General features: G+C 43.2%; 1 protein-coding gene across 1 annotated transcript in view; it reads right to left on the bottom strand.

Annotated features, from left to right (window-relative positions):
• LOC126353788 (obg-like ATPase 1) overlaps window positions 1-25,394 on the bottom strand; it is a 263,208-nt gene that overhangs the window by 211,238 nt on the left and 26,576 nt on the right. The window contains exon 2 of the mRNA XM_050002881.1: window positions 2,732-2,915. Within this exon, the coding sequence (XP_049858838.1) occupies window positions 2,732-2,910 (179 nt within the window). The 5' untranslated portion in view covers window positions 2,911-2,915. The remainder of the gene's footprint in view (window positions 1-2,731; window positions 2,916-25,394) is intronic.

Genomic DNA, 25,394 nt, shown 5'->3' with positions numbered 1-25,394 from the left:
TGGGGATACTGTCTGAATCAAGACTGCGTCGTTTTCCATCTTGGACAGCGCTGTCACTTTTCCAAACTTATCCTCAAGGTGTTCGACGAAAAACTGAGGCTTCGTAGGTAGGAAAGAGTCCCCATCGGTTCTGCTACAGACTAAAAACTGAGGCGAATATGGCGCTCTGCGTTCTGTAGCTCTACGGTCCTCCCATGACGTAGTGAGGGAGGGAAACGACTTAGGGACATACCTGACGGCATTGTATTCTATCTTGCCCTTCTTAGAGACTGCTGGTGCCGTACGGTCACCAGCAACAGATCACTTAGTCCGCTTCATTGCTGGTCATCTGCCCTAATGCCACCCACTACAATCAGGGGCTCTCCCCATGGGCGCCACACAGCCACAGCATACACCAACTGACATTATGGCCATTGCCAGAAGTCCTGATGCCCCAGGAAGACGGGCATCTACTCCTCAGCATATGTGGGGAGTTTACAGCTCAGGCATCAGCCGTGCAATCCCTGTGTTGTCAGGGGGCTACCACCAAATGGGTACATGATGGCCTCACCACAACGGACTGGCTACCGTGCTGGATACTGGGTGCAGAGGAAATCCAGTATTGTGATTGGGGCGAAAGAGAACAGGCGACAACGGAAGAAGATGACATACCTCGGAAAGTGTCCTCGCTCAAACAGTTGAATCACAGGTGGAGATGCAAAGCCATGACAAGAGATTCAGGAGATCGAATCTAAGGGCACTCGTGCACCACGCAAGGCATCCTTCTCCATATGGCCCACACTTACGTAGAATTTTGGAAGTGGCAAGTCAAGCTATAGAATGGGATAGAATGGGACCTGAAAGCACAGGGCAGAAAAGAGTGTGTGTGTGAGTGGGGGGGGGGGGGGGGCAAGAAGAGGTCCTACACTATTTGTTGGAGTTTGTTAATTCATTATTTGTCTGGCGAAGCACATTGTCGTTGAACGACCAAGAACATACTAGTCTTTGCGGGGAACGTACATATTGGATATATTCTGGCGTTGAACGACCAAGAACATACTAGTCTTTGCGGGGAAAGTATATAATGGATATATTCTATCTCTTTATTCAACCCCCTGCGTGTGTTCGATTTCTCAGCAGTGATTTTCAACGTTTGAAAATCTTCTAACCCAACTTGGACTGTGTTACGAAAGTACATCCTCGAGATTTGGAATAGAAACATACTCTCAAAAAAGGAACGCTGTGATGTATCTGAGTCTTTAGTACTGGCACTTTTACAAGATTACAAATCACGTATTGATGTAAACAAATAAATTAATTTTGCATTCTGGTAGCGACTAAATTGACGGAAACTCCAAACGTGAACAGTTCCTTCGAACACGACACGGCCGGTTTTCTTCCCCAGTCCTAAGCCATGTCTTTAATGACCCCGTCGTTGACAGGACTTTCAACTCCAATAATCCTGCATCTTTCGAAGCACAGTTCCATACTCAGAGCTTCGGTGCAATGCCAATTTCTCACTTTCAAATCGTGGTGACGTTTCATTAACTGTGCTCCGACCACTAAGATATGCTTCACCCAATAGAGTTGGTTTAAAGTTTTGAGAGTTGGTTTAAAGTTTTGCCGCGAGGGATTAGCCGAGCTGTCTAAGGCGCTGCAGTCATGGATTGTGCGGCTGGTCCCGGAGTAGGTTCGAGTCCTCCCTTGGGCATAGGTGTGTGTGTTTGTCCTTAGGATAATTTAGGTTAAGTAGTGTGTAAGCTTAGGGACTGATGACCTTAGCAGTTAAGTGCCATAGGATTTCACACACATTTGAACTTTTTTTTTAAGTTTGCGAAATTAATAATTCATCTTCCAATGGGTTTACCCTGTAATTGAACTCCCTGACAAAGTTCGTACTGAATAGGTATTCATACCCTTGCAATTTGCGGGTAGTCATCTTAGGAAGTAAAAGAGCTTTTACGAGCGCTTCACGGGTTGATGCAAGGATTAACGTGGTAATACGTGTCTCCTAAGTATCTGTACTCCACAAAGGAACTCACAGAGTTCCAATGTAGCAAACCTTGCAGTTTATTATAAGGAGGAAGGCTATTCGATTACTGAAGCTTCCATTCGAGCCATGAGATGTGTCTGGCATGTCAGTCGCTGAAATAATTGCTCTCTAGAAACTATTATCCCAACTGAAATCCTAGTCAGCTAATGAGCTCTCATGTCGGGAAATTTCGAAAAAATTGGGTAACTTTAAGGGAGTCGGTAGAATTCGTCATTAAACTTGACATGTAGCTAGGCAATGAGAATTTTCTGCGTATTTTTCTTTTCCTGCATTAAACTTGGTTTTAAAAGATTCCATTGTTAAGTTCCTTGAAAAGGACAGAAAATTAATGTGTACTTTCTCGTCGACGACTTTATTAAAGATGACGCGTAAGTTGGTACTTGGGAGGGATGGAGAGTAAATCCGCTTGCGCCCTTTGCAAAGGAATCATTACGGGACTTAAGGAACTCACGGAAAAAGTAAATCTGAAGTTCAAGTGGGGGCTTTGAATTGTCGTCCTCCTGAATGCAAATGCTGGGTCTTACTATTGCGCCACCTTGAACATTATCTGCCACGATCTATCTATGAAATCCAATGGTCGGAATGTCTCAATCCGCGTTGTCGAAGTCGGCGATGAAAGGTAGATTGTCGGAGACGGCAACACTACAATCCAGCATCAAAATATCTACAAAAGAAACTGAAAAGAGGAGATACTTATTTTCATTGGGATCGATGGTGCAGAACGGGAAGTTCTCGGCGGCCGCCTGGCTCTTGGTGAGGACGTTGAAGAAGGTGGACTTGCCGACGTTGGGGATGCCGACGATGCCCACCTTGAGATTGGTGCCCACGCGACCAATGAGCGGCTTCCTCTCGGGCTCCTCTACCTTCTTGGGCGCCATGGATGCTGAAACAAATGCACGCACACAGTGTAGGAGAGCGTACACGGACGCAGGGAAGGGCAGGTCCGCTGGATATGCTAATCGGGGAGGGACGGCGAGGCCCCGGGCAATCGGCCCTCCTCGACCGGACACGCCCATCACCGCCGACTGCACAGCCCCCTCGGCTCGGTTCGCCTCGCAAGTTATACTTTCTTGCGCAATGACCCATTCGTCTCCGCGCTCCGGCGCTGGGCCTGCCTGCCCCCTTCGCTGATCGCCGCCCATTCTCCCGCCCCCTACACAAATTCATCCATCCACCTGCTCCTTTCCGCCAGCCTCGCCCGGAGAATGTATAACGAGGAGATGGAGGGACGGAGATCTTTTAATCTGGGCGCGTACGTACGTTCTCTGTGCCCGGAGCCAGAAGGCATTTAATGGCCGGCGTAATGCTGGACCTTTCGATACGGAGTCTGCAATCCCGATTGCCGAAGAATGGGCCGGGAAGGTCGGCTGGGGGGAGGAGGGACAAGGAAGGGGTGGAAAAGAGAAAGAAACAGTATAAATGTAATTACGGCGCCGCCCACTTGGTCTTCTCTGCCGACGCCGAACGTCTAATTTAGAAACCAGATTCCTTATAAATGGAGAGCAACTATGGCCAATCACAATTTCTTGACGGAGAGCACCAAGTTCTTCCACTGAAAATTTACATATGTGGCGGAAATCGTATCTACTTTTTTTTCCCAGCTTGCGTTGGCGGCAAACGCCGCCGAAGGCTGCCCGCCGAAGTTTACGCCCCAAGATTTAATGCTCGCCAGGCGTGGCTTAATCAGAATAAAGCGGAAAAAAAGGAGCGGGAGAGTGAGAGAGGTAAGTATTTTGGCTGTGGGGCCAAGGCAGACCTAAGAATTGGGCTTATAGCTATAATAACGTGTCGATATTGCCTGTACTTTTGCATCCCAATCTCTCTTCTTCATTAGACGATGCCTTAGGCCAACTCATATACGCGCCTGCGGGTGTCATTATATTGGCCGAGTTAACCCCATTTTCATACCACCAGACGTGGTTCCGCCCATGCTAGACGTTAAGGCGTTCGACGAGCTCGAGTTGATCCCTAATTATGGAGCAATCATCACAATTAGCAGTGCGTATAGGTAGATCAGCAGAGAAATGCAGATTCGCATGTGAACTGCCGACGTGAGGAAATTTAGGTGTAACAGCAGACGGCCGAGTTCGAGCTTGAGAGATTATGTTATGACCAAGACATTCGGCGATAGTTAAGCAGCTGGGCTGAATCAATGCTGCGCAATTCACGCGATTTTTAAGTTATTGTCGATACTTGAGGGGGAGGTCAACAGCTATCATTTTTTACTTTCACGCATTTATAAAAAATAATTTTCTTTTTACTCTCAAGAGTTTGCAGACTTTTTCCCTGCCTGTGAGTTAATGTAATTTTATATCGATATGCTAATCTCGCGAAAGAGCATGCGAATACTGAAAACTATGAGGCAAACTTCCCATAAAAAAGCGCCATGAGATACAGTTTGCGTGTGAGAAATGTCAAAAGATGCTTTGTTGTTTCATCACAGTGCAACAGCTCGCGCTTTCGATCTTGCTGTCACAAAAGCACGTGTCTCGGTCAAGTTATTTCTCCCCTTACTTCATACATCATCTTGCACATCCTCCTTTCTTATTTTCTCATGCCTTGTAAATGCTATAGTTCGTTCTGATGTAAGTTTGTTCCTCTTGTTTGATTAAACGCAACGTTTTTGCTACTCAATTGGTGATACTTTTTGTGAATACCTTGTTCACTAATTTATCACATCACAATGAGCATAACTTCTAGTTTTTAAAGTTGACACTAGATGAATTTGTTGCCTCTCACTTTCGTATAGAGGGCTACAGCGAATTTTACACGTTGCGTTACGGTAATTTCAAAGTGTTTATCAAAAGGCTGGGTACTATTTATTTCTGCTAACAATGTTTTCCAAAAATATTTATTTTGCTGTAACTGCGCCGTCAGCAACGCTTTCACTCGAAAGTGCTGCGCTTCTCCCGATACCCTCGTATTTTCTACCAGTTAGTTACCGTTATGCTTAAGCCTCCGGTACCAGTCGAGTCGTGCGCCACTCTCTCCAACAGTCCTCTATTACAGTAAACAAAGCAATAAAGAATCTTAAAACTGTTTTCTTAAATATCACAATGCTTTCGCAGGAATGGTAAAACTGTCTTCCCACAACCTATGAAATGACACATTCTGCCTGTTACGTGCAAACATACTATTTAACCAAGAAATTGAAGCACAGTGACAATGCATTTTCCACATACGCAGAGCTCTGTCAGAGGTGAAAGAAACAGCAGAACACTAGAAAAAAATTATAGCATCGAGCATGGATCGAACTCTCTAACAGTTAGCTGTCGAGTACCACATCCATTCAGCGATTAGTCATCCAACAATCCTTTACTATCACCAGTTTTCCGGTGGTGTTACGCCTGACATATTAGTTCATCACAATGCGATGATAGAACTATTGTATCTCTTACGTTTCTTGAAGACGCTTGTTCCTAAAAGCCTAAGAAATAAATCTTAGAAGAATGTAACGATAATCATCTATATATACCTGTACATGATTACTCTGCAATTTTGGCAGAGAATTCTTACAATCACTCTCCAACAGCAAGTGGGGAAAATGAACACCTGATTGTTTTCGTGCAAGCTCTGGTTTTTCTTAGTTTATTATGACTGTTATTTCTCCTAATGCCAGAAAAGTGTCATAAAATGTCGGTCTAGTGAAAACGGCTCTTTATTGGCACAAAGTAATGAGTTTATCGACAGGGGATCTCAAGCTGATACATACTTATACAATGCCAGGAGGCTTTTGATACAGTTCCTCACAAGCAACTTCTAAACGAATTGCGTGCCTACAGAGTATAGTCTCAGTAGTGCAACTGGATCGTTATCTCCTTTCAGATTCAAATGGTTCAAATGGCTCTGAGCACTATGGGACTTAACATCTGAGGTCATCAGTCCCTTATAACTTAGAACTACTTAAACCTAACTAACCTAAGGACGAAACACACATCCATGCCCGAGGCAGGATTCGAACCAGCGACCGTAGCGGTCGCGCGGTTCCAGACTGAAGCGCCTAGAACCGCTCGGCCATTCCGGCCAGCCTATCTCCTTTCAGGAAGGTCACAGTTCGTAGTAACTGACTGGAAATCATTTAATGAAACCGAACCGAATATGGGATTCACCATGGAAATGTTACATGCTCTCCGTTGTTCTTAATCCATTGTTGTTGTTGTGGTCCTCAGTCCTGAGACTGGTTTGATGCAGCTCTCCATGCTACTCTATCCTGTGCAAGCTTCTTCATCTCCCAGTACCTACTGCAACCTACATCCTTCTGCATCTGCTTAGTGTAGTCATCTCTTGGTCTCCTTCTACGATTTTTACCCTCCACGCTGCCCTCCAATACTAAATTAGTGACCCTTTGATGCCTCAGAACATGTCCTACCAACCGATCCCTTCTTCTGGTCAAGTTGTGCCACAAACTTCTCTTCTCCCCAATCCGATTCAATACTTCCTCATTAGTTATGTGATCTACCCATCTAATCTTCAGCATTCTTCTGTAGCACCACATTTCGAAAGCTTCTATTCTCTTCTTGTCCAAACTATTTATCGTCCATGACTCACTTCCATACATGGCTACACTCCATGCAAATACTTTCAGAAATGACTTTATGACAAATCTATACTCGATGTTAACAAATTTCTCTTCTTCAGAAACGCTTTTCTTGCCATTGCCAGTCTACATTTTATATCCTCTCTACTTCGACCATCATCAGTTATTTTGCTCCCCAAATAGCAAAACTCCTTTACTATTTTAAGTGTCTCACTTCCTAATCTAATTCCCTCAGCATCACCCGACTTAATTCGACTACATTCCATTAATATAAACGATTTATGTGACAACGTCAGCAGCCCTCTTAATGATGGTATCGCTGGCCGTCTAGTAAAATCAATAGAACATCAGAACGATTTTTACTGTCACAAGATATCTGCATGATTCCAAAGTTTTTAAATTACACTAGCCTCATTTGGGCACTGAAGTGAATCAATGGCAACAGCAGAAAATTTGAGCACTGCCGGGACTCGTACCCGCATCTCCCGCTTAACGCGAGCGGTCGCTTTAACCGCCTCGGCCATCCGATCTCGCTTCCCACTTGACCCGCAGCGTAGCGTCACCTACCCATGAACCCCTCACTCGCCATTACCGTTTCCAGCAAGAGACTGGGCTTGGTGTGCACCCGCATGCAAAGACTGGACCTGCGGTCGTCGCATCTTACTGATATATACGTGTGCATGCCGCGAAAGGGCTACTGCTAAGAGTAATTCGCAGCACGTTCGGTTAAGAAACAGGAAGGTGAGGCAGACACGGATCAGCCAAGTCCGGTTGATTAACGACCGTGGTTGGTGCACCAGCCAGACAGAGTGGTTTTCAAAGGGTTTTCCACACTCGTTTCGGCAAATATTGGATTGGTCCCCGAATTTCCACCTCAGAAAATACGTCACACAAACAGAAAAAAAAGTTTATACGATTCACGAACAGGTGGCACACAAGACTTCCCCCAGGTAAATGGCGACTGAGGCGACTGGAACGGCATCCGTCCGCAAAGTTAAATAAAAATAAATTTGTCGAATCTTGAGTACAGGGGAATCCGTACTATACTGGATTAACACTAACAAGGGGACCATACAAACTCCCCCTCACCGAACCGATTCATACAGGCAGGGTGCGTAGGCACAACTAGGATTTTAACATATGTAAACAGGAAGACGCCACTCTCGACCGTTTTCGAGAAAATCGAGTTTGAAATTTTCAGGCGTATTTATATGTATAATTTATACAATTACTAACACTTGGGCGCTCCGCAGCGTAGCGAGTAAGCGCCTAGTTTCATAAGTGCGCACCGAGCGAAGTGGCGCTATCGTTAGCATACTGGACTCGCATTCGGGAGGGTCGCGGTTCAAACCCGCATCCGGCCATCCTGCTTTAGGTTCTCCGTGATTTCCCTAAATCACTTCAGGCAAATGCCAGGATGGTTCCTTTGAATGGGCACGGCCGACTTCCTTCCTCATCCTTCCCTAATCCGAGGGGACCGATGACCTCGCTGTTTGGTCCTTTCCACAAAATCAACCAACCAATCAGAAGTGCGAGGTCTCTGGATCGAATCTCACTGTATTTACTTTTTTTTAATTACACGTATTTCAAACAACAATTGTGCAATTTGCTAATACCTAATGAATCATTTATAATTTTCATAATCTTTATACTGAAAAAAGGAAAAAATTTTTCGTAGAGAGATTGGAAATAAAGAAAGGATGGGAGAGAACATTCTATCAAATCAGCTTAGTCATTTTGTTCGTATTATTGTATTTACATCTGTGACAAGTTTAATATGTAATCTATGCCGCACGGCTCAAGTCAGGATGCGACTGATCCTAAAACAAGGAAAACAGTAATATTCCGACATGTAGCGCATGTAATGAACGCCGAAGTTTTTCATGCCAATGGTCTTTTCGGTGTGCCTATTGCACAACAAACTTGGAAACTTTGTCTACATTCATGAACGTTTCTTGGTCATTACGCAGTTTCGCGGCATACTATGTATATAGAAGCATGTCACCGAACACTGATACCCGTAACTAATGTTGTATGATTGGTTGAATTTTTATGCAGTAATCTCTACAAACTCCCTCTCTTCTCTATGATTTATAAACAATTTTGTAGTAGTTATAAAAGGTTCTTCATCTGCCTGTAAAAATAAACGTCGCAAGGCTGCATTAATAAAGTACATTTTGGAGGTGTTACTTCAATAGTGCACGTTGGGAGACGATCTCCATGTCAGAAAGTTTCCGTTGCAATTAAAATGAAAGTCAGTGGCGACAGCGAGATTCGATCCCGACATCTTGCGCTTATGAAGATAAATGTTTACTTGTTCAGCTGCGGACGCTTTAAGTCGCTAGTATGTAAGCAAGTCAGAAATTTTCACACTCGATTTTCTCGAAAACGATTCCTGTTTACATATGCTGGTGCCCTAGTCGTGTCCCACACAAGCTATCAAAATGAATAAAATTGGTGAGTGGAAGTTCGCACGGGCCCTTTGTAACGAGATGATCGGCATGATGTGAAAACTGACAATTCGCCCCAAACAATACAAGTGTAAAGTCCAACACATGAGTACTGGAAAAAATTCGTTACAGTTCTGCTACACGATAAATAGCTCGAATTTAAAGATTATCGATTAAACTAATTACCTATGGTTTACAAGTAGAAATAACTTAAATGGGAATCATCACACAGAAAGTGTTATGGAGGCGGCGAACCAAAGACTGTGTTTTACTGGGAGCACTTAACAGGTGCAACAAATACACTAAACAGACTGTCTACAATACGCATGTCCGCCACCTTCTGGAGTATTGCTGCGCCGAATTATATCCTTAACACAGAGGATAGACGGAGGACTTGCAGAAAGTCGACAGTAGGGCAGCTCGTTTTATTATTATCACGAAACAGGGAGAGAGTAAAAGATATGAGAGATGTGGGGGGGGGGGGGGGGGGCACTTACTAGAACAAAGGTGTTCATCGTTGCGGTGAGATCTTTTCATGAACTTCCAGTCGCTAACTTTTCTTCTGCTTTTCTTACTCCCACCTACAGATGGAGAAATGAGTATCGTAATAAAATAAATCAGAATACACACGCAAAGTTTCAGCTTTTCATTTTTCTCATGCGCGCTTCGAATGTAGAACGTTCGATAAATAGCCTGAAAGTGATACTATGAACTCTTTGCCTAAGTAACGGACGCATTGTACACAAACGCAAGTATGTGAGGAAACGAAGGGAGCCCAGCGCTTACCATCTCATCGTCAGAAATGTATACTCATGCACGTTACGACGGAGTTACAGTTAGCTGCTACGTTGGTGAGACATCGCCCGCGTTGCCACGGCGCACTGTAGTTCTGTTAGTCGCGTGACAGGGAAGTTTCAGGCCTTTGCACTGGCAGACGAATGGAACCGAGCGCAGAATAGAGAAAACACACAAAATGAGTCCATTTGATCACGGCCAGAACGTGGGTGTCCCACATAGGGACATTCCAGCTCCGAGGCACCCGCAAAGGGCTTTTTATGTTTCAAGTCAGTCTCCACAGGGAACACGTGCTGGCGACAGAGATCACCGCTGACTACTGCGGATTGAAAAAATGTACATTCGGACCACAGTGATTCCAGTCACTCGCCAATTTAATGCTGGACGACAACTAAAATAAGAGAGCCGTCATATTATTCAGAGCGATCTACTCGCTGTGATGTACGTTTTCGGAGCACTGTGTTTAGTAAGGGAGTTGCAACACAGACTATGGGCGCTCGAAGCACGGGAGAAGACTGCCTCGATGATGAGGTACAGTAAACGTCCGTAGTAGGACACAATTAAATCAAAACTCTTATTAGCTAATGCTTCCCACTTACTAACAGAGCACCTTTATTGCTGTTAGTGGAGGTATTTTAGTATGGAATTTGTACACTCCGAATAAAATGGGGGACTTACACGTTTGCCATCGTCTCCTACCGACGAACGACTTAGACCGTTGCAGTCTAAGTATCTGCATCTGTTTATTCGCCTGCAGCTTCCTGTAGACAAAGAACCGTCGATGCCGAACAGTGCCAAAATTGAAGAACACTCCATACGAGGGTTCTTGTGAAGCATTCAAGTACAGCTGGCCTCGGCCTTGTAGATGAAATCAGTGAGGTCATCGAGCGACACGTGAGAAACTTGAACCCAGATCCCACCAATCGTCATCAGATGTGGGCGTCGACGGGCAGGGTGAACAGTAATCGGAGGCTCTTTGCTGACAAAGCTGTGGTTTACGTGAAGATGTCGTTGAGCGAATGAAGGAGTATACAGGATGGATTGGTTAAGATTTCTGGTAGGCGTGATGAATGGCAGCTTGCTCATAACGTAGAAAAATGTAAGTTAATGCCGATGAGTGGGAGAAATAGTCCTGTAATGTTCAAATACAGTATTCGTGGTCTGCTACTTGGCAGAGTCTCTTCGATTAGGGAAGATGATTATTTAACTTCGGTTTATTGGGAGAATTCTGTGAAAATGTAGCTCATCTATAAAGGAAAACTTGTGCGACCCATTACTGAGTACTCTTCGAGTTTTTGGGATACCTTCCAGGTCGGATAAAAGGAAGAAATCAAAGTAATTAAGAGGCAAGACGGCAGTTTTTTTTAACAGGTTGCTACGATCAACACGCGAGTATTACGGAAATGTTTCGTGAACTCAAATGGGAATTCCTGGAAGAAACACGTCCTTTTCGCGAATCCCAATTGAGAAAATTTAGAAAACCGGCATTTTAAGCAGATTGCATAACGATTCTACTATCGCCAGTGCATAATAAGTCTCTCTTACCTCCGTGGACACAAAGGGAGCTATACGCATGAGTTTGTAGTTCTTTAAAATTTGGAAATAGATTTTTGCGGGATAGTTTGTGTCTTTCTTACGTTTCTGCCAGTTCAGATCAGTCAGCATTTCCGAGCCGTTTTCCTGTCAGTCAAACAAACCTGTAACAATTCGTGTACCTTTCTTTGAATACGTTCAATGCCCCTCTTACTACTATTTGATGCAGGTCCCGAACATTTGAATTCTATGTAGGTGCCGTTGTGCACATCTCTCTAACACATACAGAGCTATGGGTGTTTCGTATAGATACACCATTTGGGGGAGGCGGAGTACCTGAACCTTACGGTACGCCAACAACTGATACATGTGGAGAGAGACTGGACAGTTTCTTTAAAATTCTGACACTCCAACGATGTGGAGACAGACTGCAGGGACTGGTGGTAACATTTGTGGGGCACATAATTCGCTTTTCCGGTGTCTCCAAGGGTCGCAGCAAGTAAGTCCCATGCGGATTCCCGTTGGACCGGTACAAGAAATAAATAACCGACCTGGTGGGTGACTGGCGGTTTGTATCTCGTCTCTGAAACTTTGTTTTTTTTTTTACCAATATTCACGAATACAACATATATCTCACTTTCCGGACCTCAACAGGGTTCCAAATTGTGCCTTGTTTTGAAAGACGGTTCTGGTTTTGTTTACTGATATTAATTTGTGCTTATATTAATCACATTTATAATGCTTACACTTTATTGCGATTTCACGGCTTGGAGCTCTGGAACTTTCCCCACACTGCTACGACAATTTACAATTGTTATACCTATGGTTCCTGTATCTACGTTCTTCCTGTGTTCGACCTGCACCCATTGTGACTGAAGCTCTTCTTGCGTTTTCGCGAGACCCTGTAACCTAAAAAACCGAAAGCCTACGACGTCATGACGAATTATTTAGTTTCACCAGAGTGCTCCGGTAGTTAGATTAATGCGCAAATATTCAAAAACCTAAACTATTACACACAGTTCCTGCGTTTAAGTTAGGGTTTACAGTAGATATATACTAAGATGGTATCTGTTCTTTCGGACATGTCCGAAAGAACAGATACCATCTTAGTATATACACTCCTGGAAATGGAAAAAAGAGCACATTGACACCGGTGTGTCAGACCCACCATACTTGCTCCGGACACTGCGACAGGGCTGTACAAGCAATGATCACACGCACGGCACAGCGGACACACCAGGAACCGCGGTGTTGGCCGTCGAATGGCGCTAGCTGCGCAGCATTTGTGCACCGCCGCCGTCAGTGTCAGCCACTTTGCCGTGGCATACGGAGCTCCATCGCAGTCTTTAACACTGGTAGCATGCCGCGACAGCGTGGACGTGAACCGTATGTGCAGTTGACGGACTTTGAGCGAGGGCATATAGTGGGCATGCGAGAGGCCGGGTGGACGTACCGCCGAATTGCTCAACACGTGGGGCGTGAAGTCTCCACAGTACATCGATGTTGTCGCCAGTGGTCGGCGGAAGGTGCACGTGCCCGTCGACCTGGGACCGGACCACAGCGACGCACGGATGCACGCCAAGACCGTAGGATCCTACGCAGTGCCGTAGGGGCCCGCACCGCCACTTCCCAGCAAATTAGGGACACTGTTGCTCCTGGGGTATCGGCGAGGACCATTCGCAGCCGTCTCCATGAAGCTGGGCTACGGTCCCGCACACCGTTAGGCCGTCTTCCGCTCACGCCCCAACATCGTGCAGCCCGCCTCCAGTGATGTCGCGACAGGCGTGAATGGAGGGACGAATGGAGACGTGTCGTCTTCAGCGATGAGAGTCGCTTCTGCCTTGGTGCCAATGATGGTCGTATGCGTGTTTGGCGCCGTGCAGGTGAGCGCCACAATCAGGACTGCATACGACCGAGGCACACAGGGCCAACACCCGGCATCATGGTGTGGGGAGCGATCTCCTACACTGGCCGTACACCTCTGGTGATCGTCGAGGGGACACTGAATAGTGCACGGTACATCCAAACCGTCATCGAACCCATCGTTCTACCATTCCTAGACCGGCAAGGGAACTTGCTGTTCCAACAGGACAATGCACGTCCGCATGTATCCCGTGCCACCCAACGTGCTCTAGAAGGTGTAAGTCAACTACCCTGGCCAGCAAGATCTCCGGATCTGTCCCCCATTGAGCATGTTTGGGACTGGATGAAGCGTCGTCTCACGCGGTCTGCACGTCCAGCACGAACGCTGGTCCAACTGAGGCGCCAGGTGGAAATGGCATGGCAAGCCGTTCCACAGGACTACATCCAGCATCTCTACGATCGTCTCCATGGGAGAATAGCAGCCTGCATTGCTGCGAAAGGTGGATATACACTGTACTAGTGCCGACATTGTGCATGCTCTGTTGCCTGTGTCTATGTGCCTGTGGTTCCGTCAGTGTGATCATGTGATGTATCTGACCCCAGGAATGTGTCAATAAAGTTTCCCCTTCCTGGGACAATGAATTCACGGTGTTCTTATTTCTATATAAGGCTCACCAGCCACTTGACCATCTTCTTCTTCTGTGCGAAAGCACAAACAGTGCCCGAAGTCTTACGAGAATCGGCAACGCCCCGCGAGTAATGAGTATAATGGGCGGGGGCACTACGAATGTAGTGCTGGACAATATATTGAGAATGTGGGTTTCGCGGGAGGCGTGCCAGAGATAAATCCCTGCACTCGCGCTACCCTCTGTGTCCTCGGTGGCTCAGATGGATAGAGCGTCTGACATGTAAGCAGGAGATTCCGGGTTCGAGTCCTGGTCGGGGCACACATTTTCATCTGTCCCCGTTGGCATATGTCAACGCTTGTAAGCAGCTACGGGTGTTCATTTCATTGTAATTTCATTCTAACGAGCTGCTTAGTATATATCTACTGTATACCCTAACGAAAACGCAGGAACTGTGTCTAATAGTTTAGGTTTTTGAATATTTGCGCATCGATCTAACTACCGAAGCACTCTGGTGAAATTAAATAATTCGTTACGACATCGTAGGCTTTCCGTAATAAATCTTGAAAGTCTCTTCGGTTTTGTTTCCGGATCCTAAAATCAACTTTATTCACTATTTCGGAGATTCAACTGGTCGCCATCTGCAGGAGAATGCTGCCTCTGCTGGTGACTCACGCTCAGAACTGACGCCAAGCTGCCAACCGAAGTCCTATATAGGCCACCGTACCGTATAAGGGGCATGCCCCGCTCATCACGGTTGCTGACCTCTAAGACTGGAAATGTGGCGCCGCCCTTAGTAGAACACTGGCGGCGATATATCACGCTCAGGGACGATATTCGAATACTCGACTTGCCGCACCGAAGAACGTTCTATTTTGGTGCGGGATAGTACAGGATTCCACATCCTGCTAAGAGGAAACCCACATGCCCAGTCTTGGAGGGCAGCAACTGTGATGGGTGGTGCATGCGCCTTGTACGGTACGGTGGCCTATATAGGACGTCGATTGACAGCTTGACGTCAGTTCTCAGCGGGACTTATCAGCAGAAGCAGCTTTCTCCTTAAGATGGCGACCAGTTGGATCGCCGAAATATCAAATCAAGTTGATTTTGAGATCTGGAAGCAAACCCGAAGAGACTTTCTAAATAATTTGTCCCTGATTAAAAACTTGTAATATGTCACAAAATCGATTAACTTTCCTACGCAAACGAAAACGCGAGAACTGTGGTTATTAGATATTAAATGAACACACAGAAACTCAAGAAACGGAACTATTAAAGTACACATAAAATTCACTCCTGGTCAGGAACTCTCATGTCTTGGCCGACTACTGCTGCCTGGCGTGTTGGTTCCAGTTTAAGTTATCCGCAATTGTAATCCCTAAGCATTTAGTTGAATTTACAGGCTTTAAATCTGTGTGATTTATAGTGTGACCGAAATTTAGCGTATTTCTTTCAGTGTTCATGTGGATGGCTTCACACTTTTCATTATCTAGAGTCAATTGCACCATACAGATACCTTGTCTAGATCATTATGCAATGTACTTAGAAATCCCTCCTTTATGTTGGCTTAACCACATATCGAAAACTGTTTAGATGGAAATTACAGTACTATTATTATTATTATTTCTTTCTTTCCTCAGACGTTATGTCTGGTCAAAAATGGAAAGTGACGCGGACCTTGATCAAGCGTGACTTCCTTTTAACTGTGCAGTATATGTTATATTGCATTTAGGAACTTTCGGGTAATTGAACATGTATCAATAATTACGGATTTCTGTAGTTGTATGTATAAGTTTGGATGTAGCTGTATTGCATTTATGTACTGGTGGATATTGTGTGGTATGACTCCTGTAGTTGATAGTATAATTGGTATAATGTCAACTTTATCCTGATGCCACATATCCTTGACTTCCTCAGCCAGTTGGATGTATTTTTCAATTTTTTCTCCTTTTTTCTTTTGTATAATTGTTGTATTGCGTATGGATATTTCGATTAGTTGTGTTAATTTCTTCTTTTTATTGGTGAGTATGATGTCAGGTTTGTTATGTGGTGTTGTTTTATCTGTTATAATGGTTCTGTTCCAGTATAATTTGTACCCATCATTCTCCAGTACATTTTGTGGTGCATACTTGTATGTGGGAACATGTTGTTTTATAAGTTTATGTTGTAAGGTAAGCTGTTGATGTATTATTTTTGCTACATTGTCATGTCTTCTGGGATATTCTGTATTTGCTAGTATTGTACATCCGCTTGTGATGTGATCTACTGTTTCTATTTGTTGTTTGCAAAGTCTGCATTTATCTGTTGTGGTATTGGGATCTTTAATAATATGCTTGCTGTAATACCTGGTGTTTATTGTTTGATCCTACATTGCAATCATGAATCCTTCCGTCTCACTGTATATATTGCCTTTTCTTAGCCATGTGTTGGATGCCTCTTGATCGATGTGTGGCTGTGTTAGATGATATGGGTGCTTGTCATGTAGTGTTTTCTTTTTCCAATTTACTTTCTTCGTATCTGTTGATGTTATGTGATCTAAAGGGTTGTAGAAGTGGTTATAAAATTGCAGTGGTATATCCGATGTATTTATATGAGTGATTGCTTTGTGTATTTTGCTAGTTTCTGCTCGTTCTAGAAAGAATTTCTTAAATTTTCTACCTGTCCATAATGTAGGTTTTTTGTCGATAAATCCCCTTCCTCCTTCCTTTCTGCTTAATGTGAATCTTGCTGTTGCTGAATGTATGTGATGTATTATATATCTGGGGCATTGTGATCGTGTAAGTGTATTGAGTGCTTCTAGGTCTGTGTTACTCCATTTCACTACTCCAAATGAGTAGGTCAATATTGGTATAGCATATGTATTTATAGCTTTTGTCTTGTTTCTTGCTGTCAATTCTGTTTTCAGTATTTTTGTTAGTCTTTGTATTTTTCTTTTAGTTCTTTAATATTTGTATTATCTATTCCTATTTTTAGTCTGTATCCTAGATATTTACAGGCATCTGTTTTTTCCATCGCTTCTATGCAGTCGCTGTGGTTATCCAATATGTAATCTTCTTGTTTAGTGTGTTTTCCTTTGACTATGCTATTTTTCTTACATTTGTCTGTTCCAAAAGCCATATTTATATCATTGCTGAATACTTCTGTTATCTTTAGTAATTGGTTGAGTTGTTGATTTGTTGCTGCCAGTAGTTTTAGATCATCCATGTATAGCAAATGTGTGATTTTGTGTGGGTATGTTCCAGTAATATTGTATTATTTAGCATGTTGGATAGTGGGTTCAGAGCAAGGCAGAACCAGAAAGGACTTAATGAGTCTCCTTGGTATATACCACGCTTAATCTGTATTGGCTGTGATGTGATATTATATGAATTCGTTTGGATATTAAGTGTGGTTTTCCAATTTTTCATTATTATATTTAGGAACTGTATCAATTTAGGATCTACTTTGTATATTTCCAATATTTGTAGTAACCATGAGTGGGGTACACTATGAAAAGCTTTTTGGTAATCAATGTATGCGTAGTGTAGTGACCTTTGTTTAGTTTTAGCTTGATATGTCACCTCTGCATCTATTATCAGTTGTTCTTTACATCCTCGTGCTCCTTTGCAACAGCCTTTTTGTTCTTAATTTATAATTTTGTTCTGTGTTGTATGTGTCAGTAATTTCTGTGTAATGACTGAAGTTAATATTTTGTATATTGTTGGTAGGCATGTTATGGGGCAGTATTTAGCTGGGTTTGCCGTGTCTGCTTGATCTTTACGTTTCATATAAGTTAATCCATATCAGGGAATGTGTATGGGTCTGCAATGTAACTGTTAAATAATTTAGTTAGATGTGAATGTGTTGAGGTGAACTTCTTTAGCCAGAAATTTGCTATTTTATCTTTTCCAGGGGCTTTCCAATTGTGAGTAGAATTAATTGCTTTGGTGACTTCATGTTGCAAAATTATCACTTCAGGCATTTGCGGTATCATCTTGTATGTGTCTGTTTCTGCTTCTATCCACCGTGCATGCCTGTTATGTTGTACCGGGTTAGACCATATGTTGCTCCAGAAGTGTTCCATGCCTGTTATGTTTGGTGGATTGTCTATTTTAATGTGTGTGTTATCTACTGTCTGGTAAAATTTCTTTTGGTTTGTGTTGAATGTTTGGTTTTGTTTCCTTCTATTTTCACTTTTTTTGTATCTTCTAAGTCGTTTGGCCAATGCTTGTAATTTCTGCTTCTTTTCATCTAATTGCTCTATCGCTTCTTGTTGTGAGATTTTACCTAACCTTTTTCGTTTCTTTCCTGACATTTGATGTCTTATAAATTGTGTTAGCTGTCCAATGTCTTTTCTCAGTTTTTCTATTCTGATCTGTCGCCTGTGTTGCCATGCTGGTTTTTTGGGTTTCTTCTGTGTGTTGGTTGGTTCTGATCTCTGCCTAGTGTGTATATTTAGTGTAGCGAGTGCTCCTATATAAACCAGTAGTTGTAACTCTTCCATAGTTGTGTTTTCATTTATTTTGTTGTGTATGATTGTGTTGATAGTTTTTATTGTTGTTTCGACTTGTGGGTTATTTGGCGGTCTATGCAAAAATGGTCTAATGTCTTTATTTGTGTCTTTTGTATTCTATAAATGTCAGCTGAAATTTTTCTTCTATATCTAACATGTGTGTCACTTCGTGTTCTATTTGTAGTTGTTCTGGTGGCAGTCTTAAGATTTCGTTTTCCTCTGATTGTTTAATTGATATGTGTTGTTCTTTGTTTGTTTGCTCTGGGATGTTTGAGTCCATTACTGTATTTTCTTCTTCTTCTGATTGCACATTATTTTGTTCCAATATTTGTTGTACATGTTGTTTGATGTTTTCTAATTCTGACTGAGGTATCCTGTTATTTTTGATTATTACACGGATCTGATCAGCTAGTCGTTGTTCTGTTAAAAATTTTAATTCTGGGTATCTGGTAAAAAATGTTGTGTATACTTGTGATCTGTATTCAGTTGTGTTGGTTCCTAGGTTTGTTGCTTGGTAATAACAGAACATGAGGTGTCGATTAACTTCATCTGACCATCTCATCCTCTGCCTTTGTTTTCCTTCTAGGGTGGTTGCAGGAAGCATATCCTGCAAAACACCTCTATTTGGATTTAAATCTTTTTCCAGTTGGCTAGCAGTGTCGTTACCATTGTGGGCGGGCATAGGGTTCAAGCGTCGTCCCCGACCATGACGGCGCTTGTCCGAGGCTTCTTTATTTCTGTCCTGAACCAACTAATCACACTAAAAAGGGGGTTAGCCCTATTAGTGGTTTGTTCTTTTCGTCGCCTTTTACGACTTTTATTATTATTATTATTATTATTATTATTACTAGTAGTAGTAGTAGTAGTAGTAGTAGTAACCTTAGTGATAGTTTGCAAAGAGTAATGAAAATCAGGAAATCAAGCACTAAATGTTTCCGCAGTCACAGCTAGCGCAAAGGCCCCAGTTCCGTGCTAAGTGTTTTGTTTGGGACGATGATGGGCGCGTGGCAACAATCTGTTATGACTTACAGCCTTCCCCACAGCACTACACCACACTGCACAAGATCACTCTTGTGACATCAGGCACTACTACAACTCCACTCAAACTGACTGACTAATTGGTCATCAATTACGTGGGTAGGGATTTCCATGTTAATACCTGTGCTTCTGCGTGTCTCTACTGCATCTTTTGTAGCCGCGCGGTTTGAGGCACCACGTCACGGATTGCGTGGCCCTTCCCGTCGGAGGTTCGAGTCCGTAGTGTGTAAGTCTAGGTACCGATGACCTCAGCAGTTTGGTCCCATAGGAATACACATACATTTGAACATTTTGAACATCTTTCGTATTGTCTTCACCAGTAGCAACTAACATTTTGGGTAAAAACTCTTTTTCTAGCTTCGGTTTTGAAATACAAAATTCAGTTATCATATCCAGTACTATTCTGTTACTTATTTGGAAGTTTAACATAAAGAATACTCTGATTTAATCGAATGCAGTCTGGGCTATGAACAAAGCACACATATCACTAAAACCTAAAGCTGCCCCTCATTTTTTCAGGGCTAGGTCTGTGTATTTGGCTACAAAGGACGCAGCTAAAGCGCAACTCCACCGCTTATAGGCATCAGGTGTTGTGACTTCAATGTCGTCCAGCCAATGGTCAATGTCGACCGTGATAATTAAAAAGCCTAAAAGCCAAATTGGTGTGTGTGGCAATTTTAAAATAGCAATCTATTTTTCAACCTGATGTAAATGTTCATACGATTTCGCATTCAGAAGAGCTACTGCCTAAGCTATCAGGGAGCCAGTTCTATTCTAAGACTGACTACGTTGACGCTTACTAGTAGTTACCCTTAGATGCATAATTAGAACTTTCTTCTCACATAAGTCCCCGAAGGCATCAGACAACTGACAGCATGTACATCTAAGATACTAACCGTGGCACAGGTGTGTTAGAGGTAACTATAAAAGGAGCCATCGGATTTTATTTACAATATGAAAAATTCCACTTTTTCTTATACAATATAATTCCCCCTGGTCGCATGGACCACAAGCTATCGAAATCGCTTTTGTATTGTTAGTGGACCAACCAAATAAGACGACGCAATGATTACAGGAGTGGTTGCTGTTTTTGAGCAGTTACTATTATGAAATCCGCTACTGGCCCACCATTAATTTACGTTAGGTTAATTAGTGTGTAAGCCTAAGAACCGATCACCTCTGCAATTTGGTCCCATAGGAACTCACCACCACCACCACCCACAACAACAACAATCACCTAACATCCTGCGATATCTACCGACAGGTTCCGAGCAAGAGTTCGACAAGCAAGAGGCATTTCGTTTCCATCTTGATGAAACCATAAGTTGTACAATGGGCGAATTCCGGTTATGCCCTATGAGATGCCTACACTCACATATCAGGACCTGACATTCTGCAAAATAGTACGGGTGGTTATAATCAAATTTTCGCTATTTGGGCCAGTGTAGATTGAAAACTATTTGCCGTATGAATGTATAGCAATGTATACTGTATGGCTGTACAGCAATGATATCCAAACTATGCGCTGTAGGACCTGCGTTGTCAGTAGTGTTGGTCTCACGATTTGCCGTTAGGCGTCGATACAGGTACTGCGACGTAGTGTTGAAACACAAGCGTCAGTGTGCATTACAGTTGCAGATAGTCGGACAAGGCGAACAGGGCTTTACTCGTAAAGCTGTTTTATCACAACAGCAATAGCGTTGGTGCTCTTCGCGAGTATCGATGCATTAAAGGAATAGGGAAAGCTCCTCTTTCCGCATAGGGGTGAAGTACACAATACGGAAGTTCGAATTAACAGGCGAATTGGGAATTGCTCCTGGGAAATGTCGACGGTCAATTGTGCCAGAAATTCTTGAAGAAGTTGCTGTTGCCATGGCTGAGAATGTGCTACCTTCGAACAGCGCACGAGCTCTGTCACGGCAGATGCACATCCATGGCCCACCGTTTGAAAAGTGTTGCGAACAATTGTGAAAGTGTATCTCTAGCGCGGTTCCACGCTTTAGTGGTTGCCGATGGTCGTCGTACTGAGCAACGTTTGTAATGCGGAACGTAAGCACAGCACATAATTAACGAGTGTTACTGTCTCGTGTGGAAATTAATATGGGTTTCTTTCAATGATATACTACAAACGATATACCGTGAAATGTAGAGGATGATAGTGTTGGTAGTGACGAATGGAAGGATAGATGTAACGACAGATTATGGGGTTTTAAGGGATCAAACTATTATGGCCAACAATCCCTCCTTACTGAGTATGTCAGAAACATGGAGGAGAGCCATTCAATCTTAAACCTCAAAGTGAATTAAAAGAAAATACATAAGACAACCTTAAGGAATGTTAAGAATAAATTATTAAAAGTCAGATGGGTGCAAAAGATGAAAGGGTGGAAGTTATGCAACACCTGTCTGACCAAGCTACCCTGCCTACTGTAGCAGGTCAGTGGAAACGCCAAGTTGGTTATCTAATAAGAGGAGCACAAAAACATTTTTACGAAGAAGTGATATTAAAACTTTGCTGGGCTGTCAAGAATCGAACCAGCTCCCCATCTGGGGTAAGCGGGAGGTAGCCTGGAGCTGCAAATGCGGTGCCAGGACCACTTTGTTTCCCCGTCTGGCAGCCGGCAGACAATGAACATTTCAGATAAAAAGTACACAATCCAATCTGATCGATAAAATTTAAAATGACTTGCCACTTGAACTTATCAGCTAGGATTCCAAGGTGCGTTTCAGCCAGCTGCAAAGCTCCAACAGGACAGGGGCAACCGCCAGTGGAGTGCCGCAACTGCAGCATGTCGTGGCAGCTTGTCGGATGTATTCACGGTAATATGGTTGAAGAGAAGACCGCCAAACAGTCTCTGACTCTTTTATAGATTCTTGGCAAGCTGGTCTAAAATTTCAATGTCCAGGATATTTAATGTGACTGAATAAACAAAAGAGATCTGGTGTCATGGAATTCTAGAGGAAAGTTGGTATTTGCAATACCAATGGAGGCCAGGAACAACACTAGGCTACAGTCTATAAGCTGCTCATACGAGGGTGGTTTGATAAATATGATAAAAAAGAAAGAAAAAATGTCTTTTGAATACAGAACCCACCTTACTTCTCGACATAGTATTCTTTGAGGGATGTACGCTTTGTCCAGCGATTCTGCTGCTTCTTCATCCCATTGGAAAAATTGGTGTTGTCAAATTCCGCAAAGTACTCGCTGACTGCAACTATCACTTCCTCGTTTGACGGAAATTTCTTCTCAGCAAAGCAAAGTTTCAAGTTAGGGAACAGCAAGTAGTCACTTCGACCAAGTCTGGTGAATAGGGTGGATGAGAAACCAATTCAAAGCCAAATTCAAGCACTTCAGCCATTGTTATCATTGATGTAAGGGATGGTGCATTATCCTGGTGAAAGAGCATTTTTTGCATACCAACCTTGGTCAGCCGACAAAAGTTTCAAGCCATCCAGCAAAGTAGCAGAACAGGGACCAATAATCTATGAGTATTATTCCTTGTGAATCCCAAAAAACAGAGGCCATTACTCTGCCAGCTGCCAAAATAGTCAAAAATAGTCACTGTCTTCTTCGGTGAACTTTCACCTGCCTTTGTCCGTTGTTTTGATTGCAGTTCTGACTGGTGCGTATTGATGGATTCAAGTTTCATCAACAGCCACAAATTGGTAAAAAAAATCCTTGCACATTACAATTACACATAGCCATACATTATGCTCCAATGTTGTACCAGACGTGTTTTTGGCTGACTGAGCAATCGCGGCATCAACCTCGCACACAGCTTGTTCACAGCCAAATCCTTGTGCACGATATTATGCATTTGCACGGTTGAGATGCCTACAGACTCCGTAATCTGAAGAATTTTTATTCAATGGCCTTGCATTACCATATCATGGATTTTTTCAGTGGTTTCCTTTTTGGTGACATCAACTGGACGGATGGAGCGAGCTTTATGTTTGGTGCTTGTCTAATCACGTTTATATCATTATTCCAAAAATAAACGGTCCTCAGTAATGGTACAGATCCGGGATGAACTTCATCCAGTTCTGTTTTGATTTGTGCGACAGTCCAACCATTCAAATATTTTTTTTTTAATAACAGCACATAGCTCATTTTTCTCTGTTTTCAATAACAGTCAACACACTGACCATTTCAGACCCTGTACATTGTTGAAATCCTTATAAGATCCTTGGCATAATTAATCTTACCACTCATGAAGGTGCAACAAACATTTTCCATTCTTACATAGAAATTTACCACATTTACCAAACCACTCTTCTAGAGTCACTAGACATTAGGAAAGATGTGACTGAGTGCAAATGTAATGAAGCGCAAGCATGATTGGCACAATTTCTATCGTAAAGGCACTACATCCACTATGTAGAGTGTGTTGCTCATTTGCCCTGGTGCTTGTAAAAGTTTAGTCTGTCCAGTCTTCAGCTTTTGAGCCATCTGCATAAATATAACTGAATTGGGGTACTCACTGAGAGTATCAAGAAGAAAGATCCGGAAAAAAAACCGGAAGGGTCTGTAACATCTTTTGGGCCAAGAGATAGATTCAGGTGAATTAGTGGGTAAGTTATGTACCGTAGTGATGTTCGTGAGTGTGTCCCAGTGAGAGGACTGAGAGAAGATAAGCAACAGTTGGAACCAATAGACTGTAACTGGGCCATTAGTAGAATTCCTGGCCAAGGCTCCTTTTCTCGAAGTCTTACTTCTGTATCACAAAACAGAAGGTGTTGATTCATAAGGTGAGGATCACTACGTATGTGTATGATGTAGCTAAGGAGTAATTTGTGGTGCCTAACCAATAAGGGGGGAAATACTTGCCTTTATCAAGAGAATGACCCCAAGACTCATCTGAAAGGCACCAGTTACAAGCTTGATACCATAATGGTGGACTGTGTCTGAATAAATCCAACCTCACATATATCCAGTCCAGCCAAGATGCTAGAAAAGTGCAGATACCATACCACATTCAATCTCCCGCACCCAAGCCAGCTTGCACAGTCCTCACAGCTATGCCTGCAAAATCATGCACTACCAAACAGGATCTCTAGACAGTGCAAAGCAGGTGGATCAGCAATTTATATCTTGTATTGAAGCTGTTGCTGTACTGATTCATGAATACAACAATTCATAGTTTTCTGTAGCTGAACTTTGATTTGGAACTATATTTCATTGCACCACACTGGGTGACTCCAGCACACACTGCATATGGATCCCAAATGCCACTGTGGCTTGTGGACAGTTGGAGAAAAGGCATTCCAAGGGCAGATGAGCAACAGTATGTTATGCGGTTGAAGTTGGAGCTGCAAAGAACTTAATGCCTGCTGCACCATGAGGACCTGCTGCCAGATGGTGAGTGACGGTTCCCTGGCCTCAACACAGGTACTGGGTATGAAACTGGTCCTATAAGCACCCATGGGCAGTCGAATCCCATCACAGTGGGCAATGTCAATGACCTTAAAAAAAGAAGGCCTCATTGATCCATAAACTGTGCACCCATAGTCCAGCCACAAATGCACGAAAGGCCTGTAAAACTGGAGCAGACACACCCTGTTCACTCCCCAAGACCTGTGGCTAAGGCACTTCATGAGGTTCAGTGCATTGAAGGCTCTGGCTTTCAGGTCTCTCAAGTGTGACAATCACAACAATTTGGAGTAAAAAGTTAGGCCCAGAAACCTCACTGAGTCTCTAAAATGTAGGATGGTGTCCCTCATATGCAAGTGTGTTGTTCATTGGTATTGATTTGAACTCAAATTACTTACAGTAATAACATTCACACTCCACTGTGTTTTCAGCCATGCAGATATGCATCAGTGTTAATATTCAAATTCTATGCGGTTCACTGGAATGATCTGCCTAGTTCCTATCATACTTTTAATCATCAGTTTCACTTCACTATATAAAGGAAGCCTTGACACCATCAGTTTCTAAAGTTCTCACCAGTCTGTGTGAGAAGATTGTTTTATTGTGGTTACCACTCTCTTTGACAAATGTGCACATGAAGCTTGTACCTTGCTGTGC

The sequence above is a fragment of the Schistocerca gregaria genome, chromosome 1 (genome assembly GCF_023897955.1).
Source record: "Schistocerca gregaria isolate iqSchGreg1 chromosome 1, iqSchGreg1.2, whole genome shotgun sequence".
NCBI classification, from domain to species: Eukaryota; Metazoa; Arthropoda; class Insecta; order Orthoptera; family Acrididae; genus Schistocerca; species Schistocerca gregaria.
This window is presented reverse-complemented; position numbering and strand designations above follow the sequence as displayed.